The following is a 27,178-nucleotide window of genomic DNA, read 5'->3' as shown; positions in this document are numbered from 1 at the left end:
CAGTGTAGTTAGCTGATTGCTAATAGTACCAATCACTAACCACACGGCCAGGTAAAAAGACTGAGATTCCTCCGATTGAGCCCCGTGTGAGTCATCAATTTGGTAAGGACAGGGCCATAGGGAAATGCTCATCTATTACCTACTAAGTGGTTTAAGCAAAAGAAAAGCTAGCACTTAGCTGCTAAGTATTCAGTGTGTGCAATATGTGTATGGGGAAGTAAGTATACAATGTGTGCAAGATGTGTTTTGGGGGGTACGTTTCAGTGATTTTTAGATATATTGGAAAATAGAAATCATTCCTTAGCTGATCTGGTCATTATATCGACTTGTGATTATAAATCTCTGGACTTTTCCCGACACTGTATTAACACCGAAAAATAAAGTGCCACGAAAAATGTCAGCTATCGACATTATCATGTGTCCATTTCCTTTCCAAAACTGACTTTTAGGTTGTCCATCTCTGCTCCCTGAAGTAATTAAATGGTCAGTTCCTATATAGACAAAAATCTCCAGGAAAAAAACGCTCACACATGATTGTAAACCTGTTTTTAAGAATACATTAAAAATGTTTTCATAATTTTTCACGGTGGGGGGGGCTCAAGCCACTTTACCGGTTTTTTTTTATGATAACGGTTGCACTGTACATAACTTTTGGTGTGAATAATTAGTGAACACAATCTAAATCCAGCTTGTTTCCTAAGATTTGCAATAAAAGATGTTTTTTTTTTAAGCACAAAAGCCGTATCCATGGGTACCCTCTTGGCCCAATTCTGGCCTAGGACATTATGCCGCCTTGACGTATCAACGCAGACCTGAGAACTTCGCGGGTTGGGGTGCTGAGCCTTGGCAATCTTGTCCAAAAGAGCTTTTTAAGTTCACTTTATTCGGCCATTTTGGGGAGGGATGCTGATTTAGGAACTAAGAGACTTAACTGCTCTCCACTGACTCCGGGGCTGTACACATCACACAGTTGAGGCTTTGACTCCGAGGCTTGACTGGCCCCGAAGGCTGTGACCTCGACAGAAGCCAGGGCCACAAGCGCTTGAGGAACCCCAGATAACTAAGAAACTCAAACTCTCCTTGTGACAGTTACCAAAGGGACGGTTCTCTCCGGTGGGGGCGGGGCGAAGGAACTAAGCGAAGCGTCCTGAGTCACCATGGAAACGGGCCCCAGAAACTGTCCTAGCTCCGGGAAGGAATCCCAGGAAATCTGCTCTCCTGGATTACTGGTGTTCACCGGCTGCTCTGAGCAGGATGCCAACTTGGCTAAGCAGTTTTGGCTCGGGGCGTCCATGTATCCCCCACTGAATCTCAGCTGGTGTTGAACCAGGGACAGCAGCCAGCGGCTACCAGTGGCAAAGCATTCTAAAGTCCAAGTGAGCGGTGAGTAATGGGGCTGCCTCCTCGGAAGTAGAAACTGCCCAGCCCTAACTGCAAGAAAATCAACCGTCTTGCTAGATATAAAACAAGCGGTAATAGCTACATGCAAATGCATACACAAATAGTTCTGAAACTGCTTGCGATTCTCCACCGCAAAGATAGGGTCATCGCTACTTAGAAAAATACGTCCTAAGAGTCCCTTAAATGAGGGCTTCTAATTTGGCAAATAGGATGTGTTAATCTAAGAAAATAATGTGTGTTGACTAAAAAGGTTAGGAAAAGCGTTTACATAAAGTTGAATTTAAATTTGAAAGCCTGAGAAAAAGTTGGAGGCAGAATCAAATTAGGAACCACGTTCCCTGACTGACAAGCCTTTCACCGAGGATCTATAAAGTGTTCTTATTCAATGTTAATAAGTATAGAAAATTCAAACACTTTTAATGTCTGCTTTTCCAATACTTACTTTCCATTTGTATTTCTTAGAGAAAAATCCAGTCCGACCCTTTCCCTTTGATCGTAACAGTAAGTACCAGGTTTAACACCCTTCAATGGGTAGACTGCCCAGATTGCTCCTAGGATTTTTAGAAAGTTTAGAAATGTAAACATTTACATTGTAGTCTAATTAAGTTGCATACACCTCCACCTTGCCTCAGGGCCACACCACTCTCAGAAGATAACTTTCTATAAAGCCTTACTAGAAATGTAGATAGCATCTCTGAGCACACAGGCACTTTCTCTTTAGAGACAGTTGTTGCTTCCACACAAACTTACTCATCATCTAAGGGATTGATTAAAGGTTTCCTGCTGGCATAGATAATTAATTCAGTCCCCAGCTATTTAAGAATCTGGTTATAAAGTTTCAAGACAGTATATACTTGTGTTCCCTCCTGCTCTATTAACCCATATCCAAATTTATGACAATACTATAAAAATCATGACAAAGCTATTTCAGGTTAAATTTGACTTTATTTACTCTAGAGGAGGCAAATGTCTTCGCAAAAGCCCAAAAGATTCAGGAAGCTGAAGAGAAAGCAAAGTATCTCCAAAAGGTGGGCCAATGCTTTTCATTACTCTTCTAAATAATCTTGATAAATATTGTTTGTTTATTGGTGCTAAGGATATTTTACTTTTAAACACATGCAAATAAAATGGGGTTTTTTTAGCTCTTTTGGCCTTGAAAAGCTTTTTTGTTAGATTTTGATTAAAAATTTAGAAATCCTTGGGGCTGGAGAGACGGTTCAGTTTTTAAGAGCACTTGATCTCTCAAAGAATTCAAGTTTGGTTCCCAGTGCCCATGGCAAATTGCTGCCTGTAACGCCAGCTCCAGAGGATCTGATGCCCTTTTCTTATCTCTGTGGGCACGCATGTGCACATGCACATCTTTTAAAAGACAGGCCTACTAGTGCAAACCTCTATTCCCAGCTAATAGAGAAGCAGAGGCAAGAGAATCAAAAGTTCAGAGCTGGGAGTTAAGGAAATGGATCAATGATTAAGGGTGCTATGCAAGCATGGGGCCTGCATTAAAACAATCTCCAGAACTCTTGTAAAAAGCCAGATATGGCTGCATGCCATTGTAACTCTAGTGCTGTGGGAGATGAAGACAGGAAAATAGCTGGGGCTTGCTTGCTCTGGGCTCAGTGAAAGACCCTGTTTCAGGGTAAAAAGGCAGAGAATAGTAAAGCAAGATACCCAATATTCTCTTTAACATGCAAAATGGAGCGTGTATCAGCACAAACCAGTGCATCTATATCCCTCACAGCACACACAAAGATGTAAATTTAATAAGCATATAGGAAGGATACTTAGTTCACAAATATCAAAAACATTCAAGGCTAAGTGGAAATATAGAGTTAGTTCAAGGTCTGTTTGGTAAACTTGATGAGACTGTTTTATAATTTAATAAAAGTTAAAAAGAGGGCTGAGAATATCTGCCTAGTATGTGGCAGGCCCTGAGTTTGATCGCTATTGCTACAAAAAGGAAAAATGCGCTGGAGAGATGGCTCAGCGGTTAAGAGCACTGCCTGCTCTTCCAAAGGTCCTGAGTTCAATTCTCATCAACCACATGGTGGCTCACAACCATCTGTAATGAGGTCTGGTGCCCTTTTCTGACCTGCAGGCATACAAGCAGACAGAATACTGTATGTATGTATGTATAAATAAATATTAAAAAGGAAAAATGCATTCTATTAAACTTCGGCTATTCTCAGTCTCTGCCAAAGCTCACAGGAGCATCAGAAACAGAAATAAACAGACTCACTTTTCAAAAAAAGCTTCAAACCATACACAATCGTCTAAGAACAAAAATAGTTTTAAAATGGGAAAATTGTTGCCTTAATAGGTCAACACCAAGGGAACCAGACCATAAGTCTGTCATCTGGGCCTGTTTTCACTGAGAACTGATAGTAAACACATTGGTGTCCTGAAGCCTCTTTTCGGCAGCCACATAATGCAACTAGAGCTTTTAACTCAGCAGCTAATACCATGAATAATAGCATCACTTAGTTTGACTCATGGATGAACTCTATTTCTGTATTAAAGTAGAGATAGAATACCTACCTGTTTGAACCTAGTCTGTTTAATCATTGAACATATTGGCAAGCTCTAAAGGACATACTGGGAATTCCACATAAATTACAGATCAATTCACTTAACTTTTCTGGTCACAACAATTCACTTTGAAGACTACTGGTGATTATTTCAAATTAAGTGATTAAAATAATTAGCATTTTCTTCTATTTTTAGAATATTAAGTACCAGACCCTGTCTCAAAGAACAGAAAAGAATACTATGTACTATATATTTATAATAGAATTTTATAGGGTTTTTTAAAAGAACATTGTATTGAGAAAGTGCAGGTGGGCACACAGTCCACTGAATGCATGCCAAGGGCACAGGACAATTCTCGGGAGTCAGTTCTCACTTTCCACCTTGCTGAAGGTGTCTCTTGTTTCTGCTGCAGGCTGTTCAGGCCAGCTGGCTTCTCTGTTTCCAGATAATTCTGTCTCTGCCTCATGTCTTGTTGTGATTATAGATATGTAACACCACATCTGGCTTTTTACATGGGCTCCAGCATCAGAGGCCTTTTCAGGCTTATGAGGCTAGTGCTTTACCCACTGAGCTACTACTCCTCACCCTTTACAGGGATTATCTTTTCATTTTTAAAATCACATTTATTTATTATTTGTGTGTGCGTGCAATGTATGCGTATAGGTTAGAGGACAACTTGTGTGAGTGGGTTCCTTCTACCATGTAGGTCTCAGAGATCAAACATAAGTCATCAGACATTACTCATTGTGCCATCTCTCTGTCCCCTTTATGGGGATTTTTAGAGCCTAATTTTCATTAGAGCTGGGAGTATAACTCAGTGGTACAATACTTACCTAGCCAAGCATCTATGAAGCCATATATTTAATTCAGTTCATTCCTCTCTCTCTCTCTCTCTCTCTCTCTCTCTCTCTCTCTCTCTCTCTCTCTCTCTCTCACACACACACACACACACACACACACACACACACACACACACACACCTTTGAGCCAGGACTGGTGACTCATTCCTATAATCCCAACCATTAGGAAACTAAGGCAAAAGGAGCCTCATGAATTTGAGGCCAGCCTTGGCTACATAGTGATTTCCAAGGCAAGTTCAACTGCTTTGGTACTTTTGAAATTTAATTTTCATTGTACTTCATTTTAGGAATGGATTAGAAATAAAGGTTAAAGGAAAATTTAATAGTCAATTTTATGAGCTTTTGTCAAAATAAGAATGATGTGAATTACAGGGGATTGTAATATTATAAACCACATATAACTAATCTTAGAACAGGCTTCCATGCCTTGCGTCCTTCTTTCAATTTATTAACTACTCAGTTCAACACATACTTATTGAGAGTCAGTTTGGTACATGTACTATGTTAGATGTAGTCAATGACTATGATGTATTCTTATGATATATGTATATGATAGCACAAGGACATATTAAACTGGGCATAGTAGCATACCCTTCTAATCTCACCATTTAGGAGCTTATGGGAAGCAGATGAAGTCCCCAGTGAATTGTTAGATATGGGTGCAGACATGACAAGGACCTCAATGCCTCAGACCCATGGGAATGGCAAAGCCTTCCCCTAGTCCTTGTTGGCATGGTGTTCATAAAATGTGACTCATGAATTCCTCCTCCTGGATGTTTACAGCCTGAGACTTCTCCTCCTACACAAGGTTAACTAAACCTCGCTCCTTGTTCAGGTTTATGTAATAACCCTGCCTCCTCATTCAGCTGTATAAAATAAGCAGGCTGAATTTCCTGACTGTTGCGTCTCCACTAGCGTGCATAACCCGTCTTATCCCAGCATTTCTGTATGTGTGTCTGTGTGTCTATCCTTTCTTCATTCTCTTGTAACCCCAGTTTTGTTTCCAGGAGTCATCTGTGTGGGTCACAGCAGGAGGTGGAGAAAGGAAATTCATCCTATCTCAAAAAACAAAAATGCAAAAAAACAAAAACAAACAAAAGTGCCAGGTGTGGTGGTACATGCCCTTAATTCTTGCACTTGAGAAGCAGAGGCAGACAGATCAATGGAAATTCAAGGCCAGCCTGGTCTATATCCCAAATTCCAGCTACATAGTGAGACCCTGTCTCAAAAACAACAACAAATCCCACTGAAGGTCAAAATTAAGAAATTTAGAAATGAAGAAACATTCCCAAAACACTGAATTTGAAATTTTTTTTCTTCAGCCTGCATACACGTCTTATCATTAAAATCCCTTCCGCATCTGCCTTCAAGGCCTGGCTTCCAGGACAGCTTGAGAAAGCTTTCCCGAGGCTACCTAGAAACTGAGTGACCAGCACCTTCCCAGTGCTTACATACAGTCCGAAGTGGCCTCCCAGAGTGCAGTGTAAAGGCAATCGCCCATGCTTCTCTGTCCTGCTAGATTGCAGGCACCGTAATCAGCTGACTCGAGAGACCCAGGCTGACCAAAAGCATAGCTCTGCCACTGACTGCTAATGTGACTGAGCCACACACTTGAACTCTTGAACAGCTTCCTCAAACAGTAAAGAAGAAATAACCACCTCATATATTTAATGTAACCTATATAAAATACCTGGCCATAGTTTATTTACCCTCCATAATTGTCCCTTATAAAAAGTAGAAGTCATGTGTCATTTGTTCATTAGCCCATGAACATACAATCTATGTAATTATTCTAATGGCTGAATGATTGCTTATACAGTAATATTTTTGTTGGCATTTTTTTCCTATTGTTGTTGGGTCCAGGAGATTAAGCCCAGGGTCCCATGCATGACACAGGACCACAGCTATGCTGACAACTGTGCAGTGGATCAAGTCTAATCCTTTCCACATAGACTCATCTGGGAACTTTGCTAGGCTGATAATCTTTTGCAAGAATACTTCAAAATGCATAAGCACATCTCCTGTCTTGTCAATTTTGCTTTTGTCTCATGTGCCTGAATATGAGAGGAGAGAATGTAATTCCATTAAATATTAAAACAAATCTAGTTTTGGATACTACTGTTTCTCTGAATCTTACAATAAATACCCTCCCTGCTTTGTTGATATCACCACCAATACTATGTAGCTTGATGTAGAAAATGAATGAAAGAAGACATGGGTTTTTTTCCTATGTTACCTATTTAATTTTTTCCATATTGTGAACATACACATTAATAAGTATATCCCAGGTGTGTTTCATATATTCCCTATAAATTCTCTTGAAGCTATATTCAACCATTTTCTTAAATGGAAACTTGGAAATTTCTTTTCCATTTCTCCTAAAGTAGTTTTGCCGCCTTCTTTCCCAACAGATATTGATTTTTCAGTGGCCCAGGTTTTAAACTCTAATGCTACTCTCCGTTTTGGAATATTTTCCAGGGATACATTATAAATGCTTTTCGTTAGTAGGCAAATGCTATTAATCACAACTGCTATTTCGGTGATGGATATCAATGGCAGAAACTCAAAACCACTTGAGCATGTCAAGATTGAATGGCTTATTGTGTCCATAAAGGAAACCTTATAGCACTGTATTGGACCATTATTTTTCCTTTAAGAGTTCTAAGTAGTCTGAAAACATTTTAATAAATGAATAGTCAGCTAATTCTCTAAAATCATAAAACTAATTTGCTTTCTAGTTTTGCCACCTTAAGAAAGCTCTTTAGCTGATTATCTCTTTATGAAAAGAATTATAAATAATGTATTTGCTAGGAGAGTGAAGAAGCGATCAGAAGAATATTTTAGGTACATACATAGAAGGTGCATTGGTAATGTGCATCTAGAAGCAATTCTAACACAAGGGAATGTAAACTAAATGTTTTTAAGAGGAAAATGTGTCATCTGTAGGACAACATCCCAGACATGTTCTTCCCTAGGAATAGGCTTTTTGTCAGTCTGTCTCACATCCTATACAACAAATACTGACCATAGAATAGTTCCTCCCCAGAAGTTTGTTACATGGTTTCTGTTTACAGCAAAAGCAAGTCAGGTCATGATGTCATTCTTAGAACCTTAGAATCCTCACAAAAATGTTTCTAGACCCTGTGGTATGAAAGGGGAAGCTTTTCAGCATTGCTATCTATTATCCTACACTTCCAGAGTAGTAAAAGGGACACTTAGAATCAGTATGTCAGCTTCAAAGAGCCAAAGAAAGATAACAGTATCCTTAGAGCTGCTGTGGAGACATCCCGATAGAAGAGAATCCTCTGCTGTGTCAGAGTGATAAGAGTGGGCCTTCCTAGACAAGTCTAAACGGTCCTAGTAGGAGCGTTACTTGGCCTAATGTAAAATAATATTTATGAAATTCTTTTTCTACCATTAAAAGAAGACAATAGGAGGGCTGGAGAGACGGCTCAGAGGTTAAGAGCATCGCCTGCTCTTCCAAAGGTCCTGAGTTCAATTCCCAGCAACCACATGGTGGCTCACAACCATCTGTAATGGGGTCTGGTGCCCTCTTCTGGCCTGCAGCCATACATACAGACAGAATATTGTATACATAATAAATAAATAAATAAATATTTAAAAAAAAAAGAAGACAATAGGGTTGCTGGATTCCTTCTCAACAACAAAATATATCTAGCTAAATTTGATAGTCTGATTTCATCCCATCATATAACTGGAACAATCATAAAAGCAGATTGCATTGTGTGCCCACCATTTTACAAGCAAATTATGAAAGACTAGTACATCAGTTTGGGGATTGATATCTGAATGCCTTTGCCCAACCTAGCTGGGCAGTGGTGGCATACACCTTTAATCCAACCACTTGGAAGGCAGAGGCAGGTGGATCTCTGAGTTCAAGGCCAGACTGGTCTATGGAGCAAGTTCCAGAACAGCCAGGACTACACAGAGATACCCTGTCTTGAAAAAAGAAAACAAAACAAAAAAATACTGATTTAGAATTAGATTTAGAATTATCTAGAGCTTTTCTTCAAATACATCTCTTTCCCTTTTTTCAAAGATTTTCAGTACATTTTGTCTTCTTCCATGTGCTTTCATCAGAACAACATGAAAACATTTTAAACCATTAGGTAAGGACTCACATTAACCATCTACTTACAAAATATAAACAAATCTACTGAATGTAAAATGATGCAAAAAGGGTACTTTTAATGAATGAATCATTTGAAGACATGCACTCACAAAGCATTTGAAATTTTTGAGTTGTCAAGCACACAAATTTGCTGAGAACACTATGATCCTCTACCTTCACATTTCAGATCATATTGTAACAAGAATCCTTTTAGTGTGAGTTTGTGTGCTCCTGTATATATAACTTGGCTATTTTAAATAGCCTCCATGTACTGAAGTGTACCCTAATGTCACTAAATGTAAAAATACCATGATGCAACTTATGGAGAAAATGCATTAATCATATGAGCCTCACTCAGGATTGAGTTAGCATGCTATTAGTTATGAGTTCTATGAAGTCAACAGTATATTTTGAAACAGAAACACACATAAAACAAGGTTATCTGTAGTTCCAGTGATGAAATTCTATAACAAAAGGCTGTCAGGAACCTAAGAGCAATGACTTGATAGTCACCATTCATTGTTTGCAATGACTTTCCAGAACAACACTACTGCAAATAATGATAATCTAGTGTACTCCTAGAGCTGATCTAATAATAGCCTAAATGTACAGATCTGCCACCTACCACACCTCCCCACATCTACTTACCATAACTACCCCTAGTTGCAAATTGTACTATGGTCATTTGGACCACTTGTACTTGTGAACCGTAGGCTAGTTTTCTTTGCTTTATGTCTAAAAGCCACTTATGAGTGAAGTACCTATGATATTTGTCTCTCTGGGTCTGGGTTACCCTTACTCAATATGATGTTTTCTAGATCCATCCATTTGCCCACAAGTTTTCAAGATGTCATTATTTTCTGCTGTATAGTATTTCTTTGTGTAAATGTACCACATTTTCCTTATCCATTCTTCGGTCAAGGGGCATTTAGGTTGTTTCCAGGTTCTGGCTATGACAAACAAAGCAGCTATGAACACAGTTGAGCACATGTCGTTGTGGTACAATTGAGCATCCTTTGGGTACATACCCAAAACTGGTATTGCTGGGTCTTGAGGAAGATTGTTTCCTAATTTTCTGAGAAATCACCCTACTGATATCCAAAGGAGCTGTACCAGTTTGCACCCCCACCAGCAATGCAAGTTTGCACCACCACTCCACAACCTCTCCAGCATAAGTTCTCATCAGTGTTTTAGATCTTGGCCATTCTTACAGGTGTAAGATGGAATCTCAGAGTTGTTTTGATTTGTATTTCTATGATGGCTAAGGATGTTAAGCATTTCCTTAAGTGTCTTTCAGCCATTTTAGATTCCTCTGTTGAGAGTTCTCTGTTTAGGTCTGTACTCCATTTTTTATTGGATTATTTGTTCTTTTGAGGACCAATTTCTTGAGTTCTTTGTATATTTTGGAGATCAGACCTCTGATGTGAGTTGGTGAAGATCTTTTCCCATTCTTTAGGCTTCCATTTTGTCTTGTTGACCATGTCCTTTGTTTTATAGAAGCTTTTTAGTTTCAGGAGGTCCCATTATTACTTGTTTCTCTCAGTGTCTGTAGAAGGAGCTGCAGGCTGCGTTCCTGCCGCCTGGCTCCCAGCCACCTGGCTAGCTTATGCCCCGAAATAACAACACACAAATTGTATTCATTTAAACACTGCTTGGCCCATTAGTTCTAGCCTCTTACTCACATCTTGATTAACCCATTTCTAATAATGTGTGTAGCACCACAAGGTGGTGGCTTACCGGGAAAGATTCAGCATGTCTGACCTGGTGGCTGGCTCCATGGCATCTGTCTCACTGCCTTCTTCCTCCCAGAATTCTGTTCTGTCTACTCCACCTATCTAAATCCTGCCCTATCAAAAAGCCAAGGCAGTTTCTTTATTAACCAATGAGAGTCCTCCATCAAGTGTCCATGCTACTGGGGTTATATTTAGGAAGTGGTCTCCTGTGCCAATGTGCTCAAGTGTACTTCCCACTTTCTCTTCTGTAAGATTCAGTGTGGCTGGCTTTATGATGAGGTCTTTGATCCATTTGGACTTGAGTTTTGCGCATGGTGATAAATATGGATCTATTTTCATTCTTCTACACGTTGAGATCCAGTTATGCCAGCACCTTTTGTTGAATATGCTTTCTTTTTTCATTTTATATTTTTTGCTTCTTTGTCAAAAATCAGGTGTTCATAGGTATGTGGATTAATATCTGGGTTTTAAGTTCCATTGGTCCTCCTGTCTGCTTTTATGCCAATACCAGACTGTTTTCAGTACTGTCACTCTGTGGTAGAGTTTGAAGTCAGGGACTGTGATACCTCCAGAAATTCCTTTATTGCACAGGATTGTTTTGGCTATCCTGGGTTTGCTTTTCCATCTGAAGTTGAGTACTGTCCTTTCAAGATCTATGAAGAATTTTGCTGGGCGTTGCATTGAATCTGTAGATTGCCTTTGATAAGATTGCCATTTTTACTATGTTAATTCTACCTAACCAAGAGCATGAGAGATCTTTCCATTTTCTGGTGTCCTCTTCAATTTCTTTCTTCAACGATTTAAAGTTCTTGTCATACAGGTCTTCCACTTGTTTGGTTAGAGTTACTCCAAGATATTGTGAAGGGTGATGTTTCTCTGATTTCTTTCTCAGCCATTTTATCATCTTTGTAAAGGAGGGCTACTGATTTTTTTGAGTTAATCTTGTATCCTGCTACATTACTGAAAGTGTTTATGAGTTGTAGAAGTTCCTTGGTAGAATTTTTGGGATCGCTTATATAAACTATCATATCATCAGCAAATAGTGAGAGTTTGACTTCTTTTATGATTTGTATCCCCTTGATCTTCTTTTGTTGTCTTATTGCTCTAGCTAGAACCTCAAGAACTATAATTAAATAGATAAGAAGAGAGTAGACAATCGTCTTGTTTCTGATTTCATTGGTATCACTATGAGTTTCTCTCTATTTAGTTTGATGTTGGCTGTTGCCTTGCTCTATATGGCCTTTATTATGTTTAGGTATGTTCCTTGTATCCCTGCTCTCTCCAAGACTTTTATTATAAAGGAACGTTATATTTTGTCGAAGGCTTTTTCAGCATCTAATAAGATGATCATACGGTTTTTATTAACAAAATGTATTTCAATCATATGCTGAAAACTATCCCTAGTATATGTGTAACTTATGAAATCTTAAATTATATCATTTATTATATGCTCATATTTTCCTCAATATTAAAATATTACATTGCATTTTTTAAATGCACTTTTTAAAGTGATATTAAAGCAGTCTTTAAAAAACACACCATATTAGCCTTTCATGCATTGTGTAATTGGGGGTTTTTGGTGAGAGGAGGGAAAGGTTGAATTTTTGTTTTTGTTTTTTAGTGGGAGGAGTGAGACACAGTCTTACTCTGAAGCCCAAGAGTCCCTGGAACTCACAGTAATCCTCATGCCTCAGTCTCCTTAATACTAGGATTATAGGCATGAGCTACTACATCTGACTATATGTGAAAGTTTTAAAATAAGAGCTACATTCTTTAAGCAATTATTATTGCCTTTCTATTCATATATGTATATATATGAAACACAACTAAAAATAAATATGTAACAGAGCCAGGAAATATATTTTCCTCCCTAGAAAAAAATCATACTTAATAGAAATCTATGTTCTTTATAAAGTCTATATTTAAAATTTATATTAATTCTCTCTTATGGAATGACTTGTAAATTTCTTCAGTTAATAAATTGTCGCTTTTAAAATGAAGCTTATATGTGTTAGAGCAGAGAAACTGAGCCAAGATAGAGCTATTTCCAAGAAGTATGGAATGGTCTTAGCATTGCATCTTTTTCTGCAAGTCAGCATCCTTGCTCCCTTTGATTAATAACCCTCTGTCATGTTCTGTCCATTCCCTTAGATCACTGCAGTTAGTCCTGTTTCTGTCCATTCCCATAGATGACTACGGTTAGTGCTGTTTACAAAACTCAGATTGCTTCTCGAGAAAGTCTTTTCAGTGATTATTCAGCTGGTCTTTTAAACAGAGTAGCTTATTTGAGAGCTAACAGCTCTGCATCTTATTACAATAGTGAATATAAACTCACAGTGCAGCGAACGTGGCATCTACACATCACGTTCCAGGAGGCAGGCACAAAGAATGGCACAAGTTCATGGATGGAGCTGAGCAGAGTTTTCGCATTTTGAAATCAAATCCAGATATGTGGGCTTTTTATTGTTAATTTTGCCTCAAGTCAATCACACTTTTTAACTTCCATAGATTGCATTTGTAACATAGATGTGAAATTTGTTCCAACAAGGATTAAGATTCTGTGAAGACAAGAACAGAATTTTCCTAGTTTACTCCTGATCATAGATACAGAATTAAACATTAGATGATAAGACCTAAAGAAAATGAAGATCATATATATTCTTAATCTCTGTAAAACAATAGAACATTGATTCTGCCTATGTAGCATTCTAATTTGAAGTGTAATGCCCATTTTTAGTTAATATAACCAAACCCATACCACGAATATTTCATTACAATTAACTGTGACATTAGAAAGCTTATCCATTTGTAAGGCCCACTGTAACTCTCCCATGACACCTTTACCATTTAATCATGCTTTTGCAAAGTACCATGTGTAAGCTGATTTTGATGAAGGATGTCCGAAGACTGGATTAGCTCCCTGGCCCTCACCTGCCTTTTCTACCACAGCATAAACTTTCCTGTAGTAACAGAGACTGTCTTCTTCACAATAGCTGATACCGATTCTTCATTTGTGAAATGAAGATTGTCGGCCCCTCTCCCACCTGTCCCCTAGCTATTTGGAGAGCTCTAACAGGTGTCTGAAACAACAAACGCATGGAGTGTGGCATCCACGAGAACTGGAGCATCAGTTACTGCTTGGCTTAGTGCCCCTGAGAGAGGATGTCTACTTCTCTGTGTAAGAAACAGCAAGTGTTGTAAGGCTAAATTCACACAAGGCCTGAGGCCTAGAAGTTACTCAGTGAAAATGTTGTTCAGGCCTTCTCTGCTCTTATCTTTCTCCCTCCCATTCTTTTCAAACATTTGAAGGGATTAGAAGAACGTTTCTTCTCATAAAAAATAATGTTTAATAGCTACAACTTATTAAACGACCACCATCTGCCATTCACTATAATAAGCACTTTATCATCTCCAGTTTTCACAGCTTTCCCCATAGAAGAGAAGTAAGACTCAGGAATGCTACCTTTGTTCCCTAAGACCACAAACTTTTAACCTATGCTAGTGATTACAGCTGCAGAGAGGAAAAGGAGGCGTTAGCTAAACTACAGTATTACTTTCAATGTAAATTGGGATCCAAGCCCAACATACCCGACTTCATTTAACCCATGCTGCCACTTAAATTGTCTGGCTTTGAAAAACCAAGAAATGAGTGAGAACTAAATGTTTTACCTCCAGAGTGATACAAAATTATTAATCATCCAATGCACACTAAACTTATATATAGTATTGTCACATTCTAATTTACTGTAATCAGCTTTTATTTCCTATTTTTTCAGGAAGAGCGTGAATATAAATAAATAAAAATAAAGCATACAGTAATTATCAAAAGTTAACTGTTTTAAATGTTAATTATGATCCCCATATAGTATTGTGTTAGGGGCTAACTAAGTTATCAAAATGCTTTATAAATATTAACCTTTAATAATAATTCATCCAAAACATGGTTGAAAATGAACTACTCATGATTTGACTTGCAAGGATTTCTTCTCAACACTGAATTGTATTTAGCTTTCCTGGAAAGAAAATTTCCTAGAATAGTTCACAACATTTGTTCAGAGGACACAGTTGTTTACAGTTTGTTATTCATTCCCAGGAAACATGTCCAGGAAGCAGAAATCAAGTCTCATTTGAAATCTTTGTGTCTGGGGTTGTAGCTACTAAAATCTATTTGATAAACAAAGGACCTGAAATCCAAGGAAAAAATGAATATTATTTTTCCTGTTATTTTTAATCTATAGTATTCATCATCATGTGGCAATTTAGTTTTCTATCATGTGCCAAGAGTTACACAAAAAAAGAATTATAAAATTTTTATTCTAGAGAATTTTTATAACTAAAACCAATTTTTAATTTCATTTTCTAAAACATTAAGAACTACCTTGCCTACTACTTGTGTTACAAAATACAATACAATATTCTATTCATATAACCATGACTCAAGCAATTCGAGCCAACAGAAACACATTAAAATCACACTCTAGGCATCTCTGAGCTCTAAAGGAAAGATGGTAAAGTTCTAAAAGAGACACACAGCCACTAAGAAAGAGAGAGGAGCAGTGGAGTAAGGTAGAGCATGCACGTCATCACAATATGGGAGTGCTTCACTCCAACTGAGGACACATGTCATGGAAGAGTTGAAGAAACCAACACAGAACCTGTGCAATGGTGGTATCCCAGGTCTGTACTGGCAGACACTGCTTTATAGAACCTGTAACAGTTGATAGGTCATACAAAAGTTTGCTTAGTTACAAGAGTTCATGCTTTTTCATACATTCACTATTGTAGAAGGAGCAGCGGGCTGTGTCCCGCCACCCAGCTAGCTTTACCCAAAATAATTACACGGAAACTGTATTCATTTAAATACTGCCTGGCTCCTGGCCCGTTATCTGTAGCTTCTTATTGGTTGATTCTCATATCTTGCTTTAACCCATATTTAGTAATTTATATAGCACCCCGAGGGGTTGCTTACCAGGAGAGATCTTAACCTGCGTCCATCTTGGAGAGGAGAGGCATGGCGACTCACTATGGTGACTGCCCGAAGTGTCTCTCAACTCTGCTTCCTTTCTCCCACAATTCTGTTCTGTCTACTCCGCCTACCTAATATTTTATCCTCTTAAAGGGCCAAGGCAGTTTCTTTATTATAATGAAAGTAACACATAGACACTCCTCATCACACTATGATATAGATGGTCCTAAATGCTAGATATAAAGAACAAACCTTCTTCCAAAAATACTAAAATTTTGTAGGCTCGTAAGGCAAAATTTGGGCTGGGAGGGCTGGAGGAATGGCTCAGTGGTTAAGAGCACTGGCTGCTCTTCCAGAGGTCTTGAGTTCAATTCCCAGCAACCACATGGTGGTTCACAACCATCTGTAGTGAGATCAGGCGCCTTCCTCTGGCGTGTGGGCATACATGGAGGCAGAATGTTGTATATGTAATAAATAAATAAATCTTTTAAAAAAATGGGGCTGGGAAATGATGATGGGCACACCTTTAACTGTGGCACTCAGGAAGGCTGAGGTAGGCAGCTATGAGTTCAAGGCCAACCTGCACCACACAGAAAAGCTCCAGAATGACAGGCTACATACTGAGATCCTGCCTCAAAAAAGAGTTTTGAAACAATAGACACTTAAGGAAATTGCTCACATCCTTAGCCATCATAGAAATGCAAATCAAAAAGAACACTGAGATTCCATTCTTACACTTGTAAGAATGGCCCAGATCAAAAACACTGATGATAGTTTATGCTGGAGAGGGATGTGGGTAAAGGGAACACTCTTGCATTGCTGGTGGGGGTGCAAACTGGTACCGCTCCTTTGGATATCAGTAGGGTGATTTCTCAGAAAATTAGGAAACAATCTTCCTCAAGACCCAGCAATACCAGTTTGGGGTATGTACCAAAGGATGCTCAATTGTACCACAAGGACATGTGCTTCAACTATGTTCCAGCAGCATGTTTGTCATAGCCAAGAACCGGAAACAACCTAAATGCCCCTTGAACAAAGGAATGGATAATGGAAAATGTGGTCCATTACACAATGGAAATAAAATTACACAGCGGAAAAAAAATAATGACACTGTGAAACTTGTGGGCAAATGGATGGATCTAGAAAGATTATATTGAGTGAGACCCATGAAGATGAATATAATATGCACTCACTCATAAGTAGCTTTTATACATAAAGCAAAGAAAAACAAGCCTACAATTAATTCACAATCCCAGAGAACCTAAACAACAATGAGGACCGTAAGGGAGACATACATGGATCTAATCTACATGGGAAATAGAAAAAGTCAAGATCTCCTGAGTAAATTGGGGACCATGGGAGAGGGTAGAAGGGAAGAGAAGAAGGGAGGGGAGCAGAGAAAAAAAATATATAGCTCAATAAAAACAATTTTAAAAAAGAATAAAAAACAAATTCATACAAGTTTTAATACAAATCCAAAGCACCCAGTAGAACTGGCCCGATTGCTGGTACCAGCTGACAATCACGAGCCTTCCCTCTGTCGCGAGGATCCTGGTGTCACTATCTTCCTCAGCCATGTCATGGAGACTGAAGAATAAGCCTGAGGAATTAGACTCACCCTCTCTAACCTCTGAATCCCAGTCCCACACATGCCCTCATGTGAACGAAGGGTTCTTGGACCTCAGTTCTGTCCTTATGCTTCTCCTAAACCCATCGCAGAGCACTAGAAACCACCCACTCTGAGTTTTTTCTCCATAAGAAGGAATTCTTTTTCCAGCAGGGATTATTCTTGTTCAGCCACTAACATGGCAGTGGATAGCCTAAGTGCTAATTATGAATTAAAATAAACTACTACTTTTTAAAAAACGATTTGGAAGATACAGTTGGTACAGATGAAATTAGTTAAGATGGAATCACACTGGAATAGGGTGAACCCCTAATCCATTATGACAAGTCATCAGAAGAAGGTGACCCTGACTAGCTGAGAAAGGAAGGAGATCAGTGCGTGTGGAAGAGGGATAAGAGACGGTATGTGGGGTGAATGTACAAATATTAAAGTGTCATAAAGAAAACTCCCTATATATAATTAATGTGTGCTGTAGCCCGATTAATAAAATCTCAAGAGACAGATATGGGGTTTTAACCTGAAGACCAGAAAGGCAAAGCAGCCAGCACTGGCTCTCTTACTCGACCTCAGTCTGAAAATAGTGATCCTGCCTCCAGGAAACCTCAGAATGAGACTGAGAGCTGCTCCTTCTGTTTTATAATCCTCTCTAGTTCTGGGATTAAGAGTGTGCACACTACCATCTGGTTTCTATAGCAAAATAGTGTGGCTACTGGGATTAAAGGTGTGTGTCATTGCTGCCTGATCTGTAATGGCTGGCCAGTGCAACTGTTTTACTTTTCGATCCTCAGACAAGCTTTATTTATTAAAATACAAATGAAATGCAACTACCGTGTGCTAATAAAAACTTTAAGATGGCATAGTAAACAAGACTTTTGAGGCGCTTCTCCACAATAAGATATACTATTTCATGATTAAATTTTTTTTGTAAGTAGACCATTGTAATAATAAAAAATAAGCACAACTCCCTCCCCAATATGACTGTGAGACATAAGGGAGAATGCCATGTGACAGCAAAGGCAGAGACTCTAATTCTATAAGCCAAGGATAGATAGATAGCCAGCAGACCACTAGACCATAGGAAGAGGCCCAGAAGTCAATTTCAGAGGAACTGGCCTTGCATACTCCTATGGTTATGGACAATTCGCCTCCAAAACTGCAAGAAAGGGTGTTGTTTAAAAAATGTGTATTACTTTGAAATAGAAGCCCAAGCACAGTGCGTAATACATTTGGATGGACAGATTGACTTGGGATTTTCCTGATTCTGAAAAATGTGTTTTATTCTCACTTTGTATTTCTTTCTTCTAGCCTTGTACTAAACAGAATGTCCTTTTCCCTGAGTTTGTCTGCTCTTTAGTTTATATACTGATATATCTCATGCCTGTGATAAGTTAAGTTTAGCTTATGAAAACTCACCTAGTATATGATATCTGATAAGCCAAGAGGGAAAAGGGAGAGCTACAGGGAAAGCTTGTTATCAAGTACAAGTTCTAAGGCCAGCACTCTTTCGTTGTGAGTTGGGTGAGATGTGATCTCTGGGTTTACTGAGCTTATATCTACCTGCCATTTAGGGTAACTTTCCTTCCGTGGCCAATAGCTAAGATTTTGTCATAAGATCTGTCATTGAACTGCTTGAGTAAATTGTTTAACCTAACTCTGCCCCAGTTTCCCCCACCTGTCAAATGGAGGAGGAAATGTCAAATTTTGAATTGTTAAAATCATAATTAAGGTATTTAAGATCTTAGGCTAGCTCATATGATAAGTCTAAATAGAAGTTGGTTGTATGAACAAAACCTGTATGTTTACAATCAAAACCAAATATTCTGTATAGATCTGTTGTGGAAAACACATTTTAACATCCCACTAAACCAGAAGAAAAGGAAAAATTCATCTTCCCACAGATACAGGCTTTACTATTGTGTCAAAAGGCTCATGCTTTTTTTTCTTCGTTCAAATAGGCCAAAAAGAGAGATGAGATTCTCCAACTCTTAAGGAAACAAAGAGAAGAGAGAATTTCAGTAAGAGCGTTGGTGGGGCACTGAATGGCTGACTGAAGGCACGCATGATCTGTGGCAAATGTTCAGAGGTTCTTCTGACCCTTTAAATCTATACTCTCATGTTCTGAGTCTTCTATGCACCAAAGGCTGAGAAAACAGAAATTAAGTAACTGGACAAACCATAAACCAGAGACAACTCCAAAATTTGTAACTCTGATGGCAGAAGAAACAAGGTGTATAGGTCAGGGAGTCTATTTGATGTGGGATTTCCCCTCTGTATGCTATGAATATGTTTTATTACCATTGTAAATAAAGAAGCTGCTTTGGCCTATGGAAGGGCAGAATAGAGCTAGGCAGGAAAAACTGAACTGAATGCAAGGAGAAAAGAGGTGGAGTCAGGGAGACACCATGTAGCAGCCGAAGGAGAAAGACTCCAGAACCTTACCAGTAGATCATAGTCTTGTGGTGACACATAGATTAATAGAAATGGGTAATTTAAGATGTAAGAGCTAGCTAGGAATATGCCTAAGCCATTGGCCAAACAGTGTGTATAATTAGTATAGTTTCTGTGTGACTATTTGGGTCTGACAGTCAGGAAATGAATGTGAAATTGTTCACATATTACAAAATTGTAGGCTATTAATATTGACTACTTCATTGCTAATGACTTTACAATGATTGATCTTTGTAGACCATAAAAAATACAACTTAAGTGATTAAAATGTTTAGAAAAATAATTCACTAGAAATATAGGATAATTCAAACACCAACTTCTGAATATGCCTCAAATTCTGTAATCAGAACATCTTTAACTCAAATGGTTTTCAAATGTAAGAAGCTTGTCTAGACTCTGTGAAGATTTTTACCTTAGGACAGTTTTCAAGTGAATACATTTCAGACAGAGGAAGTAAGTGCTAGCGCCAAGATTATCTCAGGACCTGTACCTCGAGGCCTGTAGGACAAGAAAAGCCTGGCTCAAGTTTGAGGGATAGTCTGAAAGCCACCACGGATGATACAGCAAAATCTATGTAGACACCCCTCCAGCCAGAGGAAGGGCTTGGCTGTCTCTCATTGGCTAAGGGTATCCCCCACATCACACCATGTCACAGAATAAACTGAGTTCCTGCTTTGACTTGACTCCCTATCACGTCTGATTGTCCTGCATAGTGGGGCTACAGAACAGGCAGATAGCACAGTCACCTTTCCCTGGGGAATAAGGCTAAGGAGACCTGGCAGTAAGCATTTTCCCTTTTTATTTTTTCTAGAAAGAACTGATTTCATTACCTTATAAGCCTAAGGCCAAAGTACCTGAAGCAAAGTAAGTTTACTTCCAAAAATCCTCATGTTTTTATTTATTGTCTTTAAAGAACATTTTTATTTGTCTCCTACCAACAAATCTAAAACCCTCACCACTGTGTTGGGGTTTCTTGCCTAAATAAACTATTGTAACTGAGCTCAAGCCGGCGCAGATCTGTGGATGTGCACACATGGTGTGGAGTGCAGAGTGAGAGTGGGTACTGGAGCCTCTGTGTGCCTCACTGTCCCTTCTCACCCGTCTTCATGGCCTCCCAGCTCCACCTCCCATGAGCAGCCTGCCATCTTTAGTGCGTCCTCAGATCTTATCGATAACCAGCAGTGTGGCGGCACCCAGCCTGTAGGTGACAGAAGGTTAGAATTGTCAGCAAGTAGCCTTAAGGGAGAAGGATTCTGTCTACATAGATTTTTTTTTAAATCACTAATTACCTGTCTATATTTTCTACATCATGCCTCACATCTTAGTTTCTTACTTCCAAGCAAGATGATTTGAGGGGAGGAAGGCAGCCTAAAGGAAAGACTTAACTGGCCCAGATGGTGGACGAAGACTGCTTTATGAATGGCACAGACATGTCTGGGTGCCTTAGATTATGCTGCAATTTTTACAGAATATTGCCGTTACTGTCCTTGTTTATTTGCATATAGAAGGCATTCTTTTTACAACTTTAACATAATTTTTAGTGATAATGAGTTTAGTGGGATCATTTACTAGAGCAGGGATGATTCAGAAGCAGCTATACCAATGAAAATTAAGTTTCACCCTGAATAAGTTTTATACCGCTTACAGAATTTAACATTTGGGCATAAGGAAGTATCATATGGAATCCCAGAGAGGTTTTAGTAAGGGTCTCCAGAGGGTCTTGTGACCCCCTTCCCTCTAGAAATGAATGCTGACAGTCCCATTATCATAGACCTAGCTATCTATTGTGTAGATTATTCCACTGCTGTGATTCAGGGTCAAGTTTAAAATGATAATTTTAAATTTTAAGTTCTTGCTTAATTTCTCTTATAATATATTCTCTCCTTAATCCCAAAGCTTGAGTTTCTTTCCATTTCACAGTGACATTTCCCTCTGCACTTAAAGATCATCCTTTTGACAATCACACACTACTGTGTCCAAATTTTATAATTAGTTAGCTCACTACTCTTAGGTTATTTAATAGTTCACGTAATTTTCTGCGTTGTCTATAAATATATTATAGGTTCCCTGAGAAACTGGATCACCCAACTTAAAGTCAATCTTGGATTCAGAATATATTTGTCTTAAAAATCTGAAATACCATGTTATTAAGCATTAGCTAATTTGGAAATTGATGCCTCTATACTGTACACTAACGTATACAAACATTTCTTAAATTTTTAAATATTAGCACGGGCGGTGGTGGCGCACGCCTTTAATCACCGCACTCGGGAGGCAGAGGCAGGCGGATCTCTGTGAGTTCGAGGCCAGCCTGGTCTACAAGAGCTAGTTCCAGGACAGGCTCGAAAAAAGCTGCAGAGAAACCCTGTCTCGAAAAACCAAAAAAAGAAAAAAAGAAAAAAAAATTTTAAATATTTTTTTCCTTATCTTGTCCACTCAGCCTCAAATTCCTACACACAGTGATGTAGGCTAAAACCTTCTCAGGAATAATCTGTGCCCTTTCCAGCAGAAAGTAAATTCATAGCAATGCTTTAAAAGTGATACATTTAGCATTTGCCCCAGTAATATTTGCATTTTTCAAGGGGGACTGAGTCCCGTTAGGGTAGGAGGCTATGGCCTCCTTCACAGAACACTTCTCAGTAAGATAACCAATTTCTCTCACATCTGTTTCTTGTACTTGGTCACAAGCCTTAATACACATTCAGAATCCACGATGCTGCCTACTGGGGACATTTTCAAAAGTCATTTCCCTACTACATTCGTGATCACATACTGATGCTGTTATATAGAGAACTGACTCTTTCTGTTGCCTACAGGGAAGTCTCATCAGAGTCAGACAAACAGGACCAAGAAGAGTCAAAGCCTTGCAATGATTTGATTGACATATTGTAGTAGGGTGGCTGACATTATTCACCTTGAAGCAAGTTATGCTTACATCAGGATCACCAAGTAAAAAGTATGCAGATTCAAGGAATTTGACAATTACTGAGCATTCATGTTAAAATACACTAAATAAAAGTTAAGAATGTAGACAAGTGGATTTTGGCAGTCATTGACATTTGTGTCTATTTTATTTTGTTTGACATCATACTATACATCATATATGACATCATACCTTTGTCATCTTACACATCCCAAACTCCTGCTTTTTGTTTTATTTGAAGGGTATTTGTAGAATGTGTATATTTTATTTGTATTATGAATACTCAATACATAAGAATAAGGGGCTCTATATAACCCCCGAGTCTACTATAAGCAAAGTAATAAAACAAGGATGAAAAGGCATTCTTAAAAACCTAAAGACATCTCTTAAAAATATCTCTTTCTGAGCCATTTTAGGGTTGGCAAGAGACTTGACTCTAGAGGGGTTCCCAGGTGTCCAAGGAGATGTCCCCAGCTTGTTCCTTGGGCAGCAAAGGAAAGGGCGCCTGAACTGGCCTTGTCCTATAGCCACACTGATGATTATCTTGCATATTACCATAGAACCTTCATCTGGTGATGGATAGAGATAGAAACAGAGATCTACACTGGAGCACTAGACTGAGCTCCCAAGGCCCTAATGAGGAGCAGAAGGAGGGAGAACATGAGCAAGGAAGTCAGGACCGCAAGGGGTGCGTTCACCCACTGAGACGGTGGGACAGATTGAATGGGAGATCACCAAGGCCAGTTGGAATGGGACTGATGGAGCATGTGATCAAACCGGACTCTTTGAATGTGGCTGACGGTGGAGGCTGACTGAGAAGCCAAGGACAATGGCGCTGGGCTTTGATTCTATTGCATGGACAGGCTCTGTGGGAGCCTTGTCAGTTTGGATGCTCACCTTCCTAGACCTGGGGGGAGTTGGGAGGACCTTGGACTTCCCATAGTGGAGGGATCCCTGACTGTTCTTTGGCCTGGAGAGGGAGAGAGTGGGGGTGTGGGTGGGGGGGGGAGGGGAGGGAAGTGGGAGGAGATGTAAACTTTTAATAAAAAAATGAATAAATATATTTTTAAAATCTCTTTCCCAGCCAGGTGGTGGTGGTGCACGCCTTTAATCCCAGCACTCGAGAGGCAGAGGCAGGTGGATCTCTGACTTCAAGGCCAGCCTGCTCTACAAGAGCTAGTTCCAGGACAGGCCCCAAAGCTACAGAGAAACCCTGTCTTGAAAACAAAAACAAAAACAAAAACAAAAAATATCCCTTTCCCAAAGTGTGGCTTATTCATTTCTAGAATAGGCCTGAACCAGGCCTGAGCTGCTATCTTATACATAACCCTCCTGCCAATCCACCTCACTCAAAGCCTACTCCCTTTGGTATATATTGGAAACAGAAGGTTAAGGATTTATTCCTCGGCACTATCAAGAAGCAAAGGTATCCTGCCATGCTGAAATATTCATCAGACAGTTGGCTCTCATGAAGACTGACAGAGCAGACTGTCACAGCCTAAAGTTTAAGATCATGTAACTAATACCCATTTGCTCTGATTCAGTGCTCATGAGGGGTTATTTCCTTGCCTAAAGGAAGACATACACTTACACAGGCAAGCATTGGTTTACTCCTAGGTTTATAATTCTCAATATATAAACATATTATAGGTTAAGCAGCCATCATCCAAAAACCTGAATCAGAAAAGAGGTTGTGTATCCAAAAATCCAAATTTTTTTTAGTACTAGGTATGACACCACAAAGAGAAAATTCTGTACCTGGCCTCATATGGACACACTAAAAGTACAGCAGAAGGTGCTAAGGAGATGGCCCGGTGGCTATGCGTGTTCTTCACACAAGCATGAGAAGCTATGTTTGGATTCCCAGCACCTGTAATGCCGGACTTGGCGGCAGGGACTGGAGGACCTGTAGGGGTGGCGCATCTCTTCACTGGCCTACTAGTGTGGGCAACTGGTGAGCAAAGGGTTGTAAAACAAGTGCAAAATAAGCAGTGGAGGAAGACACCCAGTGTCAGCATCTGGCCTCCATACATTCATGCACAAGTACACACTTTCACACACATGTGCATATATACACCACACATACAAAAAAACCAGAAATATTATATAGCAGAACATTATCTTCAGACTAGGTATAGAAGTTGTATAGGAAACAAGTTTGCCTTTGACATTGTGTACTGTCACCAAAATGTGTGTGTGTGTGTGTGTGTGTGTGTGTGTGTGTGTGTGTGTGTGTGAACATTCCAAAGTGCAAAACACTCTTAGCCCAAGCATTTTAATTGGTGGTCTCTACTTTGAGCACATCAAGTTGAGGAATGGATCTTGGGTCAAAGAATTTTACCATAAAAATTATACATTATCTGCCATGCAGTGGTGGCACATACCTTTATTCCCAGCACTTGGGAGGCAGTGGCAGGCATATCTCTGTGCATTCAAGACCAGACTTGTCTACAGAGGTGAGTTCCAGGACAGCCAGGGATACACAGAGAACCCTTTCTCAAAAAAACAAAAGAAAAAAAAGAAGAAAGAAAAATTACAACACATTGTGAGTTTTTCTTGGCAACTAGTCCTCCCACGGTGATACATCCCTGTGTTGCCAGGTGTAACAGTTATTACTACAACAGTACTGCTTAACAGAGTTCTAAAGCAATTTTTGCCATTGCTCATACAAAGTTCAACTCATGGTCTGACTGATCTGATTTCAGGCCACTTAAAGCAGTTCTGTCGCTCACGCTCCAAGTCTGTTGACGGATTGAGGCAGTCCTGCACTACATATCCCCCCTCTTGGAGACACTCATGGACCAGTAGGATATCTGAGGCTTGCTCCTTTCGGAAATCAAAGATACAAGAGAATGATAGAACATGAAAGACTTTTCTGCAGTAGGCTCATAAAGTTCTAGCTTATTCTATGGATTAATCAGATATCATGGAAGAGAGAAATATATTCAGCCTTTTAGCAAGGGGGATTGTACTAGCATAATAAAGAATATGTATCCTGGGAGGTGTGAAGAATTGGGGTCATTACTGACAAGTCTCTACATTCAGCTTATTGTGTATGCTAACAAAACCAATATGGACCAAAGTCAGAGTATCATAGGGAGTACTCAAGACGCAATTTAACTATTTGAAACAAAGCGGTCATTTCATAAGTTAAAGCAGATCTTGTAATATTAGAAAAAAATATTTAAACTGACATTAAGTCAGATGTAACTGACATTACATACATATTATCCTTGACAAACTACCGCAAAAACCCAAGAACTGTAACGATAATGCCAAGGTCACACAGACCCTGAGGAAAGGTGTCATTCCGATGGTACAGAGCATCAGGTACCATTCCGGTGCATAGCACCACAGCCATTGTTGCCTTGGCTGGGATGACCAAGACGTCTGGAAAGAACAGTTGTAAGTTGTGAGATACTTTTGTCAGAACAGAGGCAAGGGCTGCTCATCCTGCCCTGTCCCTGCAGTTTCTGCAACTGTAAGAGCTTCTGCTACAGTCTCAGCTAGAGCTGCAGCAGATCCTGCGCTGACTGCTGCTTTATTCCAGGCCTGTTGCTTAGAACTGGCATGGGCAAGACGGTGGGAGCATTGCTGCTACATTTTTTTTAAAGTTTTCATTTTTATTTTGTGTTATGAGTGTTTTTCCTGCATGAATGAACACCCACATGTGAAGTCTGGTGCCCCTTTAGGTCAGAAGAGAGCAGGGGATGCCTTGGAATTGGAGTTACAGGTGATTATGAGCTACCTACTTGGTTCATAGTTTTTTGGGGTTTTTTTGTTTTTTTTTGTTTTGACAGGAGATTGACTCTATCGTTTGGATTATTTGAAAACCCATTTACTATAAGACACAAATATAAACAAAGCTATTTGTGAATTTAAAGGGAGCGTCCACTTAGGCTAGGTTGGTTATGGAAGCTTTTGGCGGGTAGGATCATTCTTTCCTAGGGGAGTCATCTTTCTGTCCACCAAAGGCTGAACTCCACAAACCACTCCCACCTCTCAGTATGCGTCCTGTGCAAAGCAAATGGCTTTCTGGCTGAGACTGGAAACACTCCAGCTTCTGGTGGAGGACTCTTAAGAACTCCTGCTCTACCTCCTTTTGTGGAAGCTCCTGTCTGAAGCTCTCCTAGTCAGTATACACTGCCTGCCTCAGAATCCATTCCTCTCTCATCCTGGACTTTCGTCCCAGGAGCAGCCTGAGTCTGAAGCTTACGGAGGTGTGAGTAGGGGTCTTGTCACTTTGGCCCACTTGGTAAGAAACTGGGTGTCGTGATGAAAGTAAGAGATGATGCTATTTGAAGACACTGCACTCTCTTCCTGTTGAGTGGGACTTTCCTCTCTGATAGGCAAACTCAGGACCTCCCTGGGCGGCTCTCTCGGGAAAGCTGGCCCCTTCCGCTGCCTTGCCTCCCTCCAGTGAGCCTAGCAGTTTCTCCAGCCTGGAGCCTGGAGCACCAGACCAGGCCGTCGGGGGCGGGCCAGTCCAAGGGGCTGCCTTCGCCGCAGTGGACGTCCCAGGAGGCGGAGGGGCGACCAACTAACGGACTCTGCGCCCTCCC

The 27,178-nt window shown here is 39.7% G+C and overlaps 1 protein-coding gene across 1 annotated transcript; it reads left to right on the top strand.

Annotated features, from left to right (window-relative positions):
* Window positions 1-1,157: 1,157 nt before the first annotated feature.
* Hoatz (HOATZ cilia and flagella associated protein) lies at window positions 1,158-27,160 on the top strand. Its single transcript, XM_042054719.1, is given in 5 exon segments — window positions 1,158-1,383; window positions 1,864-1,902; window positions 2,359-2,429; window positions 26,773-26,871; window positions 26,966-27,160. Coding segments are annotated over 5 exon segments (630 nt in total).
* Window positions 27,161-27,178: the final 18 nt, after the last annotated feature.

This window comes from Arvicola amphibius, chromosome 3 (genome assembly GCF_903992535.2).
Source record: "Arvicola amphibius chromosome 3, mArvAmp1.2, whole genome shotgun sequence".
NCBI classification, from domain to species: domain Eukaryota; kingdom Metazoa; phylum Chordata; class Mammalia; order Rodentia; family Cricetidae; genus Arvicola; species Arvicola amphibius.
Note: the sequence above shows the minus strand (reverse complement) of the source record. Positions and strands in the feature narration are given on the sequence as shown.